This window comes from Dysidea avara, chromosome 7, assembly GCF_963678975.1.
Source record: "Dysidea avara chromosome 7, odDysAvar1.4, whole genome shotgun sequence".
In the NCBI taxonomy this organism is placed as follows: Eukaryota; Metazoa; Porifera; class Demospongiae; order Dictyoceratida; family Dysideidae; genus Dysidea; species Dysidea avara.
In genome coordinates, this window is record NC_089278.1 from 7,162,138 (window position 1) to 7,177,877 (window position 15,740).

Genomic DNA, 15,740 nt, shown 5'->3' on the forward strand with positions numbered 1-15,740 from the left:
CCCCCATCCCTGTTACTACCATCTGTAATATTAATACTTGCACAAAAAAGCTTTCCAGAAGAGGATTCACCCACACAGTGATAGTTAATAAATGGTTACTGGTGTGGATTTTATTTTTTATTTGCACAACTTTAGGCACTGTGAAGTTAAAACACAAAGATTGCTTAACACCATATCTACTAACAAAACTTTGTGTGTTGAAGCTGTGGTTTGTCAAATTCGGTCACATAATGTTGTTTATGTGTGTAAGTGTACAGTCCAATTTGCAATCTTATATTACAGTCACAAAGAACTGATTGCAATCACATTTTCTTACATTTCGTTCCACCTATTATCATGGACCCTAAGAAGGTTTGTTCTTAAGTCACCCTAGTTTGACATCATCTCAACACTATACAGATAGAAGAGAAGATGTACAGTCTAGTAACACAGTCCCAGTATGGGATCAGGCTGTGGAAGTTAAGGGTCACTGAAGCAGAAATAAAAGCCACAATCAGGTACCACCCATCCTTAACTACAGGTCACCCTATTGTGTATATCAATAGGTTACAACCAGAAGCTCCTAAACAACAAGTAAGAATCTTCATGACTGGAGATGCTAGCCTACAGGTTCATGCTCACTCATACTTTGAAGTAGAAGACAAGAGAACTGGAGAGGTTATTACTTCTGTTGACTGTTTGCCATATGTTTATGACAATATGTGTAACATTGTTATTGCATACATATACTGCTAGTCAACTTCTAGACTAGTCTTGTCCAGAGCCTTGTTTAGTGTTATATAACATAGTATTAGTTTTTTTTCTCAGAGCACTGACCCTACATAATCTTTCTATCTTATTTTCTCTTTAGGTTGTGTTTGAGACATATGGTAGTAAGATAGGACCACTACATGGTCTCAAAGTGAACACACCTTATGTCACAAAGGATCATTTACAGCAGAAAAGATTCACTGCTCAATCACATGGGACAACTTATGTGTATGATTTCCCTGAAGTGTTTCGTCAAGTAAGTCAGTTGTAGTAATTTTGTTGTATTTTGTATAACCTCGTCTCTGAAAACCATCTATTCAAGTTTAATATAACAATCGCCCTTAAATTTTGATTGAAGACTCAAAAGAAATACAATGTTGTATTTCTGATGTACAAAAGTACACTTTATTTGTGTGTTTAGCATGTAAATACTGTTACATGTGATAATTGTTTAGGCATTAGCCAAACAATGGAAGAAACACAAGGAACTTCATAAACTATCTACTGTTCCTTCTGATGATAAAATTGTATGCAAACTTTATGAGATAATAATGTTGCAGTCATGAGCATGCTGTTACAGCTCAAAGTAACTGTACTGGATCTTGATGACAACAACCAGTTACATGAAATCAACCAAGTGCCTGGAGAAAACCAGGTGAGACAGACACATCACGTTGTGCATTATCAAGTGACATGGTTCTCACTGACTGTACATATTTGTATATTTATATGTTCAATGAATCTTAACTGATGGGGCCAGTGGTGTTGTTAAAGAGATGGGGACTAAGTCATTTTATAGTGTATGTATGTACTTACATGTATCATACTATGTAACTAGGTTGGGATGGTGGTGTGGAAGATGACAATGCATACCCCCCAGTACCCAGGGGGCCGTGATGCCATAGTGATTAGCAATGACATCACTTATCAGATCGGTTCTTTTGGACCAAAAGAAGATCTCTTATTTCAAGTACGGTAGTGTTTGTACTATATCATTATTGTGTGTGTATTGCAATGTAGAAAGCTTCAGAGATGGCACGTCAAGAAGGCTTGCCTCGTATTTACATTTCTGCCAATAGTGGTGCCAGGATTGGACTGGCTGATGAAGTAAAGAGTGTGTTTAAAGTGGCATGGGTTGACCCTGCTACTCCTGATAAGGTGAAGTATTTGGTTAAGTATAATTTTTGTGATTTTATTTTTCATTAGGGATTCAAATATCTTTACCTGGAACCAGCTGATTTCAAAAAGGTTAGCTGCTTAGCACGATTGTCCTGGCCAATAGCACCATAAGGTCAAGAGACATAATTTACAAGCTGGTATTTTTACTTGTAGCTAAACTGTGAGACAAATCCTATTGTCCGCACGGAGCTCATTGATGAAGATGGAGAGTCACGCTACAAGATCACTGATATTATAGGTCAGTAAAGTATGTTGTTGTGTAGTAGTTTGAGTGATCACTGTGTAGGCATGAGACATGGTTTGGGTGTGGAGAATCTTCAAGGGTCAGGGATGATAGCCGGAGAGACTTCCCAAGCTTATCAGGACACTTTCACTATTAGTTTGGTAATGAATACATGTTTACTATGTATAAATTCTTCAAGTTCACTTTATTGGTCTTTAAAAGAAACTAAATATCAAAGGACTGGCTGTGGGTTGGCTATATTTTCTTAGGAATTATATATGGTTGTCTGACTTGCAATACAGGAATGACACGTATGACTTTGGTAAAGCTAACAAGGAGATACTTCCTTCAATTCAGAGCTTACAGTGGTATATAGTTGTTTCCTGGATGTCTGTTTTCTCAGTTGTAAAAAATATCTTGTTTCTAACAGAATCATGTCACATTTTTGTACTCATGTAGGTTACATGTAGAGCCATTGGGATAGGAGCTTATCTAGTGAGGTTGGGCCAGAGAGTGATTCAACTGGACGACTCGCACATCATCTTAACTGGAGCTGGTGCCCTCAATAAAGTGTTGGGACGTGAAGTGTACACATCTAATGCTCAACTGGGTGGTACACAAATCATGTACACCAATGGTGAGGGAAATATTTACATGTATCTGAGGGGCATGACACTGATAGAAAGCTTTGTACACTCTTGGTTAGAAATCAGAAATCAAGCTTTGTGACCTACATGTTTCTCCATAAAATTTTATATTTACATGGGTGGAAATTAACTTGGAAATCATAAGTCATGGTGGAAATCTCATATGTGTTTCCCAAGTGTTTGACCCCTTGCAAATGTACTCTTGCACGTTTCCATTCTGTATAATAGTGTACATATGTATGTATGTATGTATGTATGTATGTATGTATGTATGTATGTATGTATGTATGTATGTATGTATGTATGTATGTATGTATGTATGTATGTATGTATGTATGTATGTATGTATGTATGTATGTACATTATATTTATCACTGAAATTTGTGCTAAGGTGTGTCTCATTTGACTGTTCCCGATGATTTTGCTGGAGTGATGGCTATTTTAAACTGGTTGGCATTTGTCCCAAAGGTGAGCCATACTGATAATTCTACTGTTTAGTGTTTACCTGCTTTGTATCTCATCTGACTTTGCTTTCTTTTATAACATACTTGCTTACTCATAGCATGTACATGATACTTGTATGTAGTGTTCGTGATGATGTAGTGTTTTGTTCTTCTTATTATTGCACTACAGCACAGAGGTGCTTCTCTGCCCATCATTCCTGCTACCGATCCAGTAGACAGAACTATACAGTACACTCCCACAAAGGCTCCTTATGATCCTCGATGGATGCTAGTGGGAAGAACCATCAATGGTTAGTGTTTGTTTACCAGTTAGCTTCCTTTGTTAGTTTATAACATTAGTGTGTATATTTATATCTTTCCTTTCTAGGGACGTGGGAGTCAGGGTTTTTTGACAAAGGCAGTTTCATAGAGACATTGAGAAATTGGGCTCAGACTGTGGTGTGTGGAAGAGCACAGTAAGACTTGAATTGTGTACAGATGTGATCATTAATATTAAGACTCCACATACACATGATATAGCATTGTGTTCATACTTATCTACATCTTAGCTACTTGTTCATGCACCACATTTGTTATCTTGTTTCAGTTTGGGAGGTATTCCAGTGGGTGTGATTGCCGTGGAAACACGTAGTGTAGATGTGTCTATACCTGCTGATCCTGCCAACACTGATTCAGAGGCCAAGGTACACAATGATGTCTGTTTTGTTTCTAATAGAATGTGTCAAACATTGCACACTTTATTATTAAAATTGATATGTATATTATTTGTATTGCTAATAGTAGTCCATTAGTTCCATCTTCCATCTTAATTTTCTAGTAGTGAAATGACACAGCATAATTGTCTTCTTGTACGTAGGTGATATCTCAGGCTGGTCAGGTTTGGTATCCTGACTCTGCATACAAGACAGCACAAGCAATCAGAGACTTTAATCAAGAAGAATTGCCACTCATCATTTTTGCAAACTGGAGAGGCTTCTCTGGAGGAATGAGAGGTACAGCTTCAATATACTAATGCTGTAGCATCTTCCTCTCTTATTAGATATGTATGAAGAAGTATTAAAATATGGTTCAATGATTGTGGATGCATTGAGGGCATACCAGCAAGTGGTTTATGTATACCTGCCACCCAATGGGGAGCTGCGAGGTGGAGCCTGGGTAGTACTCGACCCCAGCATCAACCCTGAGCACATGCACATGTATGCTGACCGTGACTGCAGGTAACTTAAATGTACACAATGTATATGAGTGTGTGCGTGTTGTGTGTGTGTGTTGTGTGTGTGTGTGTATTTTGTGTATGTATGCATGTTTAGTGCAGTGTGTATTAGTAACCGTATGTGCATATCATGTTCAGAGGTGGCGTGTTGGAAGCTGAAGGGACAGTAGAGATAAAGTTTCGTCGAAGAGATATACAGGCTACTATGGCAAGGACTGATGCTGTTTACATTGAACTTCAAGAAAAATTTAAGCGACCAGGTGTGTTACTATCCATGACTCTCTGTCCATCCAATACTGTATCAGAGTTTTTGGATCATTAATAATGTGTCCACAATTCCTTTCCTAATCATACAGTACAATAGTACTGTATAGTAGGGACCACAAAGGAGTAGGCGTGGCCCATGAAAAAAACATCACCCAAAAAGCAGCCTTACTTTTCCCAAACAACGATGAGGCAGTATTGGTTAGGTAAGACTAAGCCCAAACAAGCCTTCAGATTGACCCAAAATGCTTTCAACAAGTTGCTACGGAATTTAAAAAAATATATGTTTAACAGAATTTTCTACTGACTAAGTAACTGACTGACTGATACTTTCAGACAAGCGTAACTCAACAACGGCTAAGGCTATGGGCTTGATTTTTCACTGTTCGACGTTGCTTTGGGCCGAGAGGTGCCTTTTGGCATACACAGTACGTGCAATGTGTTCTTCATTACCAGTGTCTTCCTTTGTGTCCCATTCATCTTTGCTGACAGCAAAAAGTGTCGATTTGGCGGTAGCACATGATGGCTTCCTTTCGTAACGGAAATTTTCATAGTGGCTACTTTGATTGCAGAGGTGCTTTTCGAACAGTTCTTGATTCATGCTGCTGTGTAACGAGTTGAACATAGCTGACAATGAAGTGTAATGGATACTTCACTTTTCAAATGATAATTGATATAACTGGGGCACACGGTGCCATTTCTTTCTTTTGATGCGGTATGCATGGGTTCACCAATCATAATAATTATTTACAAAAAAGTTAACAACAAAGTACACAAAAAATTTTGAATTTTCAACTAGAGTAGGGACCATAGCACATCGATAAAAAGTACTGAAACAAGCTGGAGTAGTGCATGATATTGAATCACAGTTAACAATAAGAAGTGTTATATCGAGCACAGTAGGGATATAACACTTCTTATTGTTCAACTGTGATTTAATATCATGCACTACTCCAGCTTGTTTCAGTACTTTTTATCGATGTGCTATGGTCCCTACTCTAGTTGAAAATTCCAAATTTTTTTTGTGTATTTGTAATCATATGTTTTTGTGAAACTAAATACATACATACATACTGGCTTGAACTTGATTGCACAACACACTATGACATATGTTATTATGATCTGGTGTTACAGGTCTTACCCCAGATGAGCAGGACGTGCTTCAGAGACAGATTAATACTCGTGAGGAGCAGTTAGCCCCCATGTATCATCAGGTACAACACTACTATAACTTGACTAGCCTTGTGTGATGGCAGACATATACTATATGACAATTACTAGACTAACAAGTTAGCTTTTTTGTTGTGCTTAGGCTTATTTACTTTGATTAATTTGAGCCATTAACTTTATTATTGGCTGCTGCTCTGCTGCCACATTACAATTCAGCGCAACATATAGCTTTGCTGTTGTTGTTTTTTTTCATTGTTTGGTTAAGGTTTTTATTTGTGTGTTGCTGTGCTAAAATAATTTCCCATTTGTTAGGTGCATATGTACTAACAGTACATGGTACACATTAGGTGGCAGTTCAGTTTGCTGACTTACATGATACTCCTGGTAGAATGTTAGAAAAAGGTGTAATTCAGGTTAGCTGCCATGTAACATTGTTTATACCTAAGTATTTACGTACTCTTACTGGAATAGGATATTTTAGACTGGAAAACATCTAGAAAGTTTTTCTACTGGCGGCTAAGAAGAAATTTGTTAGAAGATCAAGCAGTGAAGAAAATAAGATCTGCCAATGAATCCATACAACCAGGAGCTGCAGCCATAATGCTGAGACGATGGTTTGTAGAAAGCAAAGGAACTGTAAATGTAAGTTATCAACATGCATGTGATTATCATGTGTAATAGCAATCCATACAAAAATTGCCAAGCTGTGAAAAAGGGGGCGGCCTTCGATAGCCTGGGTGAAAAAAAAATGGCGACCAACAAACGGTTGCTGCTTTGATGTTAATGATAATGATGCAGAGATTTCATTTCATTTTATGCTCTATATAGTTCCAAAGCCAGCCATAACCGGGATTTGTTTTTACCCATGTTTCTTCTTATATACAGACACAATTGCTTGAATGGCTCAAATCACAGAGTGGTCACCAGCTATTGAGGAATGTTAAGTGAACGTATCAATGTCTTTGGCCTAGTTTTCCATATTTCAGCAATAAAATAAAAATAGTAATGTCATGTCCAGTACCCCACATGATCACGCCCATCGGCTGTTTTCTGGCTCCAACTGTATACAATAATGCTGATTGGAGTTGAAGGTGGATGAGTGAAGAGACATTGCTCTCAATGAATGGAGAAGCTCTGCTCTCAAGTCCCAACAAAGGGTTCCGTGCCTCTATCCTATGGACATGCCTCGAAACACAAATGGAACAGTTAGTTTAGATGGTCTGGAATATTTAGCTAGGGAGCTAACTCCACACCATCCAGTAAGAATTTCATATATCTCAGATCAAGGTTGGAGAGGTCATGATATCTGGATGGTCTTGATAACACTGGTTGCACCACCAGTTCCAGGGAGAGCAACTTGAGAGATAGGGAATGATTCTCAGGTAATGTACCTTGTGACAATAGACCCATCCCATGTAATGGAGTATTTTGGCTGGGGTTAAATGCTCCTTTCAATAATGGTGGGGTGCTGACCCACAGGGTGACCATCAACATGTTCATGGGTTGTGGAAATAGAGGAACGATCTGACCTTCATATAACTCTGCTAAGAAATCGGCTACATCACTTGTAGGTCCACAAATGGAATCTCTATACCAGCTTGCCCATTTACGGAAGTGGGAATCATATAACTTACATGATATTCCCTCCACAAGGACAGGAGCAGGTCTGTAGCTGTTCCCAAAAGCTGGCTACGCTGGCATCTTTCCCTAATATGACCCACGCGACTAGTTGGGGTAGGATGTCTGGGAGATGGTTCTGACCAATCTCTGCAGGAGCAGAGAATACCAAGCTTGGGCTTTTCACACTGGAGCTATCAGGATGAGCTCTGGGGTGCCCTGACTGCAAGCTTGAGACAGGGCTCTACCTATCAGGTTCCAAGGACGGTTTGCATAGATCTTCTTTGGAAGATCTTGACAGACCAGTGTGAATGCGTCTGTTGCCCTTGCCAGAGGGTCTGGCTTCCAGCTGACAAATGTTGGGAGCTGAATGGAGAGCCAGCTTGCAAACAGGTCCATTCACAGGAGACCTGACTGAGAATTGATTCTCTGGAATACTTTGGGTGAGAGTTTCCACTCTGACCTGTCCAGCCAGACTCTGGCTTTCCTGGAGTTCATGAGACTGGGCTTCCAATGAAATGTTCTTCTCCATGCACCAGAGCCACCACAGGGTCTTGGCCAGATGTGAAAGTTTTGTCGCCACTGCAGTTATGCTGTTTCTCAGGGGAACAGAGATGCTTGATCGTCCCTTGGCAAAGGTTTGAATTGCGAGAGTAGCTGCTAGAAGTTCCAGGTAATTGATGTGTAAAGTCTGCTCCTGATGGGACCAAGGGCCTCTGGTAGATTTCCCCTCACAGATGGCTCCCCAGCCCTGCAGCAAAGCATCAGAATCTATTACTATTGTGGAGGCTGGGGAAATCAGGCTTCTCCCATTGTAGGAGGTGAGATGTTGTCCATTGCAGGTCCTGGAGACAGCTTGACTATTGACTGGTAATCCTGAGAATTGGCTGCCAAGTTCTGCCTGAGAGACACCTGGAGTGAGTGACAGAACAGTTGTACCATCTGAAGTGCTGGAGTGATTGCTTTTACCTTGCCAAACAATTGAGCTAGTGATCAAGCAGGAACATCTGGAGTGGCCAGAAGATATTGTACTTCGGTTCTGATCTTCTTTATTTTCAAGTTTTAATTCCATGGACTGTGAATTCACAGTCATTCCAAGAAACTCTATTTGTTGACAAGGGATTAGTATGGATTTTTTTGTTGTTGTTGATGACAAACCCCAGACTCACCAGGAGGAAGAGAGCTATATAGATATGTTCTTCAATGAGGTGTTCCGGACTAACATGTCGTCAATGTAGATCACTAGTCTGATGCCTGTGGTCCTCAGTAGCTGGTTTGAGGACTTTTGTGAACACCCTTGGGGGCAATACATAGCCCAAAGGGTAGGCATAGAAACTGGAATGATTCGGCATTCACCCTGAAGAGGAGGTGCTATTGGTACCATGAAGAAGGTCTATCTTTGTCATCCAATCTCCCTTCTGTGGGAGGGATTTCACTGTGTAGGCTCTCCATCTTGAAGTGCTCTGACTTCACATAATTGTTGAGCCTTTTTAGGTACTGGTCTCGGTCCACCATCTTTCTTGGGTACCATGAACATGCTGGAATAACCCTGCATATTGCTTGCTTCTCCAGCAATGTGTGAATCTCCTCCTACAGTAGGGTTCTGTTTTCTGATGAGAAGTGAGGGCTGTGTGGCATGGTCTCTTGCTTGGGGGCTGATAGGAGGATATGGTAGCCCTCTGTCACTGTTTGTACCTTGGTCAGCTCAAATTCGATTGAAACAGACAAATGATTAGCTATTACAGCTGCTACTGGTGAGATACCCTGTTTGATGAGCCCAGGCCAAGGGCAATTTTCAGCTTGTGTGTAATTAATTAATTATATATAATGTACAGTCCTCAACAAGTAAGTGTAAACGTACATTTAAAGGTGTGGTATGTGTGCAAATATTATTAACTGTTAATTAATCATGGTGTGTTGAGAGGCTAGTTAATTGTTGGAGGTATCCATCTCAGCTCTAGCTTGTGAAGATTGAGAATTGACAAAGACTGAAATAGTAACTTCTCCATACACCTTGGTCTGAATTAAAAGTTTATTGCTGCATATTTTGATTGTTTTACGTTCTGAATTAAATGCCATCTTTCTTTTAAGAGAAGTGACTCAATATGCTGTTCTTCTTGAGACATGTCTGGTTTACCCATTATGTCCTTAGGCAACTTACTGGCTTTAGACAATAACAGTGATGTATCAATAGCTCTGTTGAATCTGACAAGTATTGGCCAAGGTTTCTGAGATTGATTATGGTATTTGCTCAGTCTTAAAATGTAGAGGATTTATACTGCTTTCAGTTTCAGTGACTATAGTGGTAACTTTATCTGAGTCATGATTAAATCGCTCACACCTAGTTGTTCCCTTGCTACGTTCATCTGTGTCGTAGATTACCACATTGAACTTACAGTCTCCTTCGTTGGGTATGTTTGTCACCTTGGTGGTAGTAGGTGGCTGGGTTTGTTTGCTTTAAGTAGGAGTAAAATTGTTGGGCATCATGAGCATACCAGTGTAGTACTGGGATGCCTATGATGGATGGGTTGGGGCTGGTGCAATCTCTGGCACCTGATTTGGTAGTGCGTCTAACCCTAGGGCAATGGGAAGGGTCTCTGCCACCCTTGTGTTTATTAGTGTCTCTGACACTGTGGTAGTTCTTTGCAGGTTTCTTGAACTGCTTGTTGCCTCAGTTGTTGCCGCCTCCTCTGGACATTGGGGGGCAGCCCCTCTGAAAAGACTGGCTAGGTCTTGTGCTGGCAAAGGATCTCTGGAGTGAGCGGACAGTGTCAATATGTTCCTTGGCCTGTCGATCAAAGTCCTTCCCAAAGAGTAAAGGGCAGCTTTTGTGAAGGTCTCCTGTTCTTTTACTAGGGTGGAGAGCTCCTGGTGTAACCTTCTGGGGTCGGTCTGCTGAGATGTGTTCCCAGCAGTTGTAGGGCTTGTTGTGCTGTCTCTGCAGCATTTTTTGGAGTGAGCACAACTCTGTGTGTTGACTCCAGGAGGCTCACTAAGGGGTTGGCCACATCCAGTACCTGACTTCGTAGGCGGACGAGGTTCTCATCCACATCTTTGGCTTGTTTGGGGCAGCTTAGACTTGATGGCTGGATCCAGTCAGGAGCCTTTAGTGTAGACACTGTCTGGGTGTGGATGCTTTCTCTTCGTACTTTGGTGTTTCTTGTAGGTAAGCATCTAAGAGAAGGCCTCTTTGATGACCCTGGCAGCGCTGTCTGAGATCTTCGATGTCTCTCCTGAATTGAAATCCAATTCAACTGGTGACCAGTAGACAATCTCATTGTAGTCAGGAGGGTTGCAATTGGGTTTGGAGCGATCGCCCCAGAGTAGAGGGTCTGTGCAACTCTGCACACTGTTGCCATTGGCTGCTTCTTGGGCTGGTTGCAATTCATCAAGGGGAAGACTTGTCCTTGTGGCTGAGACTCTGCTTGGGTAGCATAGTCACAGCACTGGCAAGACTCTACTCACTTCTGGTTGCAACTGGCTGGGCAGTCAATTCCAACTGAGCGACTCGTTGCGAGATGGAGTTGATGTTGTGTTGGACTGTCTTGAAGTCTTCCGATACCTGGTTCTGCATGTAAGTTAGTCAGCATCGTAGTGATGTTGGTGAATCATTGGGAGAACTCTGCCTGTGATGGCGATGGTGGCTATGCTGCTTCTTCTTGTGGCGACATTCCGGAGAGGAGTATGTTGGTCAACATCGTGCTACATGTGTCGCTGAGCAAGAAAGCAGCCAATGGTTGTGATCATGTGAGGGTACTTATAGGGTACTGGACATGACATCACTATTTTTATAGAGTGCACATTTTTTTTAGGAATTCTAATAGAGTGCACACAGAAAGTTCCATTAGTATAAACTTTTACTGGAATTTTCATTTACGTATGAAGTAGTGGTGAACAGCCGTAATAGTAGTGGCCCAGTCATTAAGGATTTGAGTGTTGTTTGAGTATTCAGTATGTAGGTGTCTGATTTGAACTATGGTAAGTTTTTTTCAGGCACTTTTTTAATCCCACGGTAACTGTTCTATTAGAGTGTTTCAACTCTGCAAATTGCAGTTGTTTGGTTTTGCTTTGTACCTGTTACTTCTTTGTTTTGCAAACCATCAAAAGGCACTGCTGCAATGGCTAGCCTATGTACACACCAAATTTTAAGTTATGCCTATAAGTGATTTACTCTGTAGCCACGACAGAAGGTCAAATTTTTTTATGCAAATGAGCGTTCACAGCACTGTGGATATTTATCAGATTCCTTGCAAACGTAATACGTGAAATTCACCTTTATATGCTCTTCATCTGTCCAAATTTCAAGGTAATCAAATTACTCATTTGCTTTTATAACAGTTTTTGCAAAATATGCAAAAAGAATAATCTAGGCCCCGTAGAACCCTTAGAATAAGGGGGGAAAACCAAGAAAAAAACTTTGGCCACCAATATCTCCTGAAGGCTGGAATGAATTTAATCAAATTTGCTGTATGGTCTACCCTACAGCTATAATACAAAAATGGTGTGCTTTGGAGAAGGGACCATGGAGCTGTACAGGCATAAAAATAGCATTTTCTCTTTCTTCCTGTCAATTTACACACAGTGTGATGTGCTGGCTTTCTTGGCTGCATGACACACTACCACGTGTCTTGATTAATGTTTTGATGGATTATCACATGACATAATTCACAGTTTTGTTCCTTGCTTAGCAGTGTGTTAACTTGTGACATGTATGTGTGTGCAGACTTACCAATGGCACAATGATGAGGCAGTTGTGGAGTGGTTATCTGAACAGTTGGATGAACAAAACAAACAAAAGTCAATAATTGAAAGTAATGTCCATCTACTAGCTCGAGAATATGCCCTTCAGCACATTAGCAGGTATACATTGTCATATATCTTGTGTTAATGTCTGTGATGTAGTGTTCACAAAGATGACTGCAGTTGTATGTATGTATGTATGTATGTATGTATGTATGTATGTATGTATGTATGTATGTATGTATGTATGTATGTATGTATGTATGTGTGTATATGTGTATGTGTGTATGTATATACCAAAACTTTGTTAACTCTACTAGTATTCTGGATGGTCACCCTGATGTGTTGATGGAGTCAGTGATGGGTCTTACTCAGAGAATGAGTGTAGCTCAAAGAACTGAACTATCTAATGTACTAGCTTCACTTGATGATGTTTCTAGACTGTGAAGCATCACGAGTTTGTATTGTATTAAATATTTGTTTGACATCTATAGTTTGTTTATTATAATGAACTATATAGTTTATAATCAACTGTGTTATTTATTGTGTACATTCATATTATGTTATATTTAATGAAGCCGATTATTCACATTAATTTGTCAACAACTATAGAACTATTCATCAATTGGAACTATATAGTTCATTATAGAACAATGTTATTTATTGTGTGTGCATTCACATTCAAGCTGATTCACATCAATTAGTAATTTTAAATTTTTATATACAAGTTGGATTTTGTAGTTTAGAATAAATTATATGCTTAACTATTATATAATATGGCTTAGTTGTCTCATGTAGGTTGACACCATGTGTAGTATTGATTCTTAAAGTATATCATTGTGATACCCTATTAATGGTATGGTATCGCACAGCTCTACAGTGGTTAGCATGCATGCGTAATATTAGTTGGTGGTTTGATGGTCTGTGTGTTGGATTTAACACAATAAAACAATGTGTGTTTATATTGTGGATATCACTTTCAGTTTTGTTGCATTCAGTTTCTGTTTTCAATTTCATCTTTAGATACTATCACACCATGACATTAAACTTTTGCAAATTTGTATAGCTACTTACATATTCCCCAAAGCATCCCCACCAAAGTGATTGTGTCTGTGTCAAAGGAAAGAAACAAAAGTCATAAATTAATAAGCCTATAGCTAGCTACAAAGTACCAGATAATACTATGTACTGAACATAATACAGACTCTTTTTCTATATATTCATTATGGTTGCAGGTTACTGTGGGGTGAATGTTACTGCTAAACAGGTTGTCATCAAGTCTTGTTTTTCACCAGTATTGTAACCACCAGTCAGTCCACCTATGAAAAGAATCTTGTTCTCTTTTATGCACACAGACATGCCCAAATAATATCCAGGTGGAAAATCGCCAACACAATCCCAGGACTTGGTATCAGGATTGTAGAGGTGAATCAGTGGAACTAATTTCCATATTGGCTTGTCTTCATCTGGTTGTTCAACTAGATCAACACCACAAAACATTATCAGTCGACCTTGATAGTAAGTGATGGAGTCTGAGGGATAGGGCATGTCAGGTAACTTGCTCCACATTTGACCAGTGCTAATGGAACTACTGTTACTGCTCTGTAGTAGTTCTGGTAGAGGTGCAGTCACTATACTGCGAGAAGCATAGCAATCATTAAGATCATCTGACCCCACACAGATGTACATTTTGTCATTAACAATTAAAGGAACTGCTTCATATGTTGCATGTGGTAATTGTTCAACCACACTCCAATATGAGTCAGAGAGACTAGTGTCATTAATGTGAAGAACTTCTACTGCTCTTGTCATAGTCCAAGGGTCTCTACATGATATCCCTCCGGCTACTATAACTGCTGATTCATGAGAAATGCTTGATGGTTTGCATCGTGCAGTAGGCATATTAGGATATACATCCAACCACTTCTCATACACCTCATCCCATAAGAACACCTCATTGCTTAATTCATTAGTTATAGCACAATCTTCAACTTTTGTTCCTCCAATGGCTAGCACCTGTTTCCTGCTAGGTACAGTCACAAAACTAAATTGAACACAAGACAACTCTGGTAGTATAGTCCAGTGGTCATTATTGTAGTCGTACTTTAGTGGAGAGGTAGAACTTACTGTTGCAATGTATATATTTCCATCTAGTTCAACAACTGAATTGGCCCAGCAGGATGCAGGCAGGTCAGTGCGCTGTTCCCAGGTTAACTTAAGACTGCTCCAAAAATCAGTGCTGCTCTTGTTGACCTGGTATTATAAGAATATTAACAGTACAACATGTATGCATATATTTATATTTACCTGTTTGGCTGGTGAGTAAGGAGATGAATTAATTTGTAGCTTGGACATGTCAGATCTGAGTGCTTCCACTTCAGCATCTTTATTTTGCAGCTCAACTGTGAGACTCTTTATCTGATGTTGACTTTCTTGGAGCATCAGTTGAGCCTGCAGCAGATTATCTGGTAAGGTGTTCTCTCTGTTCACTACCAGCGTCTCTAGCTGATCACACACTTCCTCAGCAGTTGGTCGGTCAAAGGGAATATTCTCCAGGCAACTCTTAATCAAAGGGACTACCACGTCCTCCACTGCCTTGGGCACTTTATCAAGGTACTGGGCACGTCTGTCAATTTCTGATCTAGGTACTTCATTAGTCACTATTTGTGAGGGGGTGGGCCACTTTTGGGAGAATGTGTGCAATATAACGCACCCAAATGAGAACACATCCAATTCTTTTCCATATTTATTGATGCTTAAATTCTTCAAAAATAGCTCTGGGGGCATGAAGTCATCAGTGCCAAAAGTTTTATGCTTTGGAGAGTTTTGGTGATCAAGCAAACGAGCTGTGCACATGTCTGTAATCTTCACTTCCAACCCTTTTGAAATCAAAACATTTCTACTGTTCAAATCACAATGAATGATGGATGGAGCTTGCGAATGTAGATATCTTAGGCCTAGTCCAATCTGGTGCAGAATAGACATTTTTATTTCAAGAGGGATGGTTTGATTCCTCCTCTCTAAAAGGTCATTTAGATCACAGTACAGAAGTTCCATCACCCAACTAGGCATCCTTGCTTCAGGTGGAAAGTAAACACCGAAGAAACGAACGAAATTCGGGTGACGTAGTCGACTGCTGCGGTCACATTCCGTCAAAAGGCTACTTCTTAATCCTTCGATTTCTTGCTCGCTTAGATGGTTGGTGTTAATCTGTTTAACGACGACTGACAAACCTTCATACTGGATAATTTTTGTAACAACTTGAAGTAATTATATCTGTGCGTTATAATCATTTGTGATTTCTGCACAGTAAAAACAAATAATAATAATAATAATAATAATATTTAGCTTCTACGATCTTGCTGTTTTCCCCCTGACTAATTTGCCTTCCAAGTTGAATCTCGTTGATAACAAAACCTCGCAAAAAAGAAGGAACATCGCTTTGAAATTGAATTGCCATCTTCACAGTTTAT

At 39.8% G+C, this 15,740-nt stretch overlaps 2 protein-coding genes across 2 annotated transcripts in view; one reads left to right on the forward strand and one right to left on the reverse strand.

The window, feature by feature from the left end:
* The window catches only part of LOC136262368 (acetyl-CoA carboxylase-like), a 33,026-nt gene extending 20,164 nt beyond the window's left edge, over positions 1–12,862 (forward strand). The window contains exons 37-60 of the mRNA XM_066056615.1: positions 283–351; positions 400–497; positions 546–657; positions 851–1,006; positions 1,206–1,277; positions 1,331–1,405; positions 1,589–1,720; positions 1,771–1,908; positions 1,957–1,998; positions 2,083–2,167; positions 2,216–2,313; positions 2,612–2,789; positions 3,191–3,267; positions 3,433–3,553; positions 3,631–3,718; positions 3,850–3,946; positions 4,120–4,255; positions 4,303–4,480; positions 4,615–4,736; positions 5,875–5,954; positions 6,258–6,323; positions 6,382–6,552; positions 12,251–12,387; positions 12,588–12,862. Of these exons, the coding sequence (XP_065912687.1) occupies positions 283–351; positions 400–497; positions 546–657; positions 851–1,006; positions 1,206–1,277; positions 1,331–1,405; positions 1,589–1,720; positions 1,771–1,908; positions 1,957–1,998; positions 2,083–2,167; positions 2,216–2,313; positions 2,612–2,789; positions 3,191–3,267; positions 3,433–3,553; positions 3,631–3,718; positions 3,850–3,946; positions 4,120–4,255; positions 4,303–4,480; positions 4,615–4,736; positions 5,875–5,954; positions 6,258–6,323; positions 6,382–6,552; positions 12,251–12,387; positions 12,588–12,714 (2,655 nt within the window). The 3' untranslated portion in view covers positions 12,715–12,862. The remainder of the gene's footprint in view (positions 1–282; positions 352–399; positions 498–545; positions 658–850; positions 1,007–1,205; positions 1,278–1,330; positions 1,406–1,588; positions 1,721–1,770; positions 1,909–1,956; positions 1,999–2,082; positions 2,168–2,215; positions 2,314–2,611; positions 2,790–3,190; positions 3,268–3,432; positions 3,554–3,630; positions 3,719–3,849; positions 3,947–4,119; positions 4,256–4,302; positions 4,481–4,614; positions 4,737–5,874; positions 5,955–6,257; positions 6,324–6,381; positions 6,553–12,250; positions 12,388–12,587) is intronic.
* Positions 12,863–13,239: 377 nt separating this feature from the next.
* Positions 13,240–15,501, reverse strand: LOC136260578 (uncharacterized). Its single transcript, XM_066054370.1, has 2 exons — positions 14,575–15,501; positions 13,240–14,520 (listed from the first exon to the last, which is right to left on the reverse strand). The coding sequence occupies exons 1-2, from the start codon at positions 15,337–15,339 to the stop codon at positions 13,504–13,506; spliced, it is 1,782 nt and encodes a 593-aa protein (XP_065910442.1). The 5' UTR covers positions 15,340–15,501; the 3' UTR covers positions 13,240–13,503.
* Between the last annotated feature and the right edge of the window lie 239 nt (positions 15,502–15,740).

What these genes read in the sequence shown, in the direction of transcription:
- LOC136260578 (XM_066054370.1), bottom strand. Translation starts at nt 15,339, where the DNA reads ATGCCTAGTTGGGTGATGGAACTTCTGTACTGTGATCTAAATGACCTT. An exon ending in CTTACTCACCAGCCAAACAG is followed by an intron (nt 14,521 to 14,574) that starts GTAAATATAAAT and finishes TTATAATACCAG; the next exon opens with GTCAACAAGAGCAGCACTGA.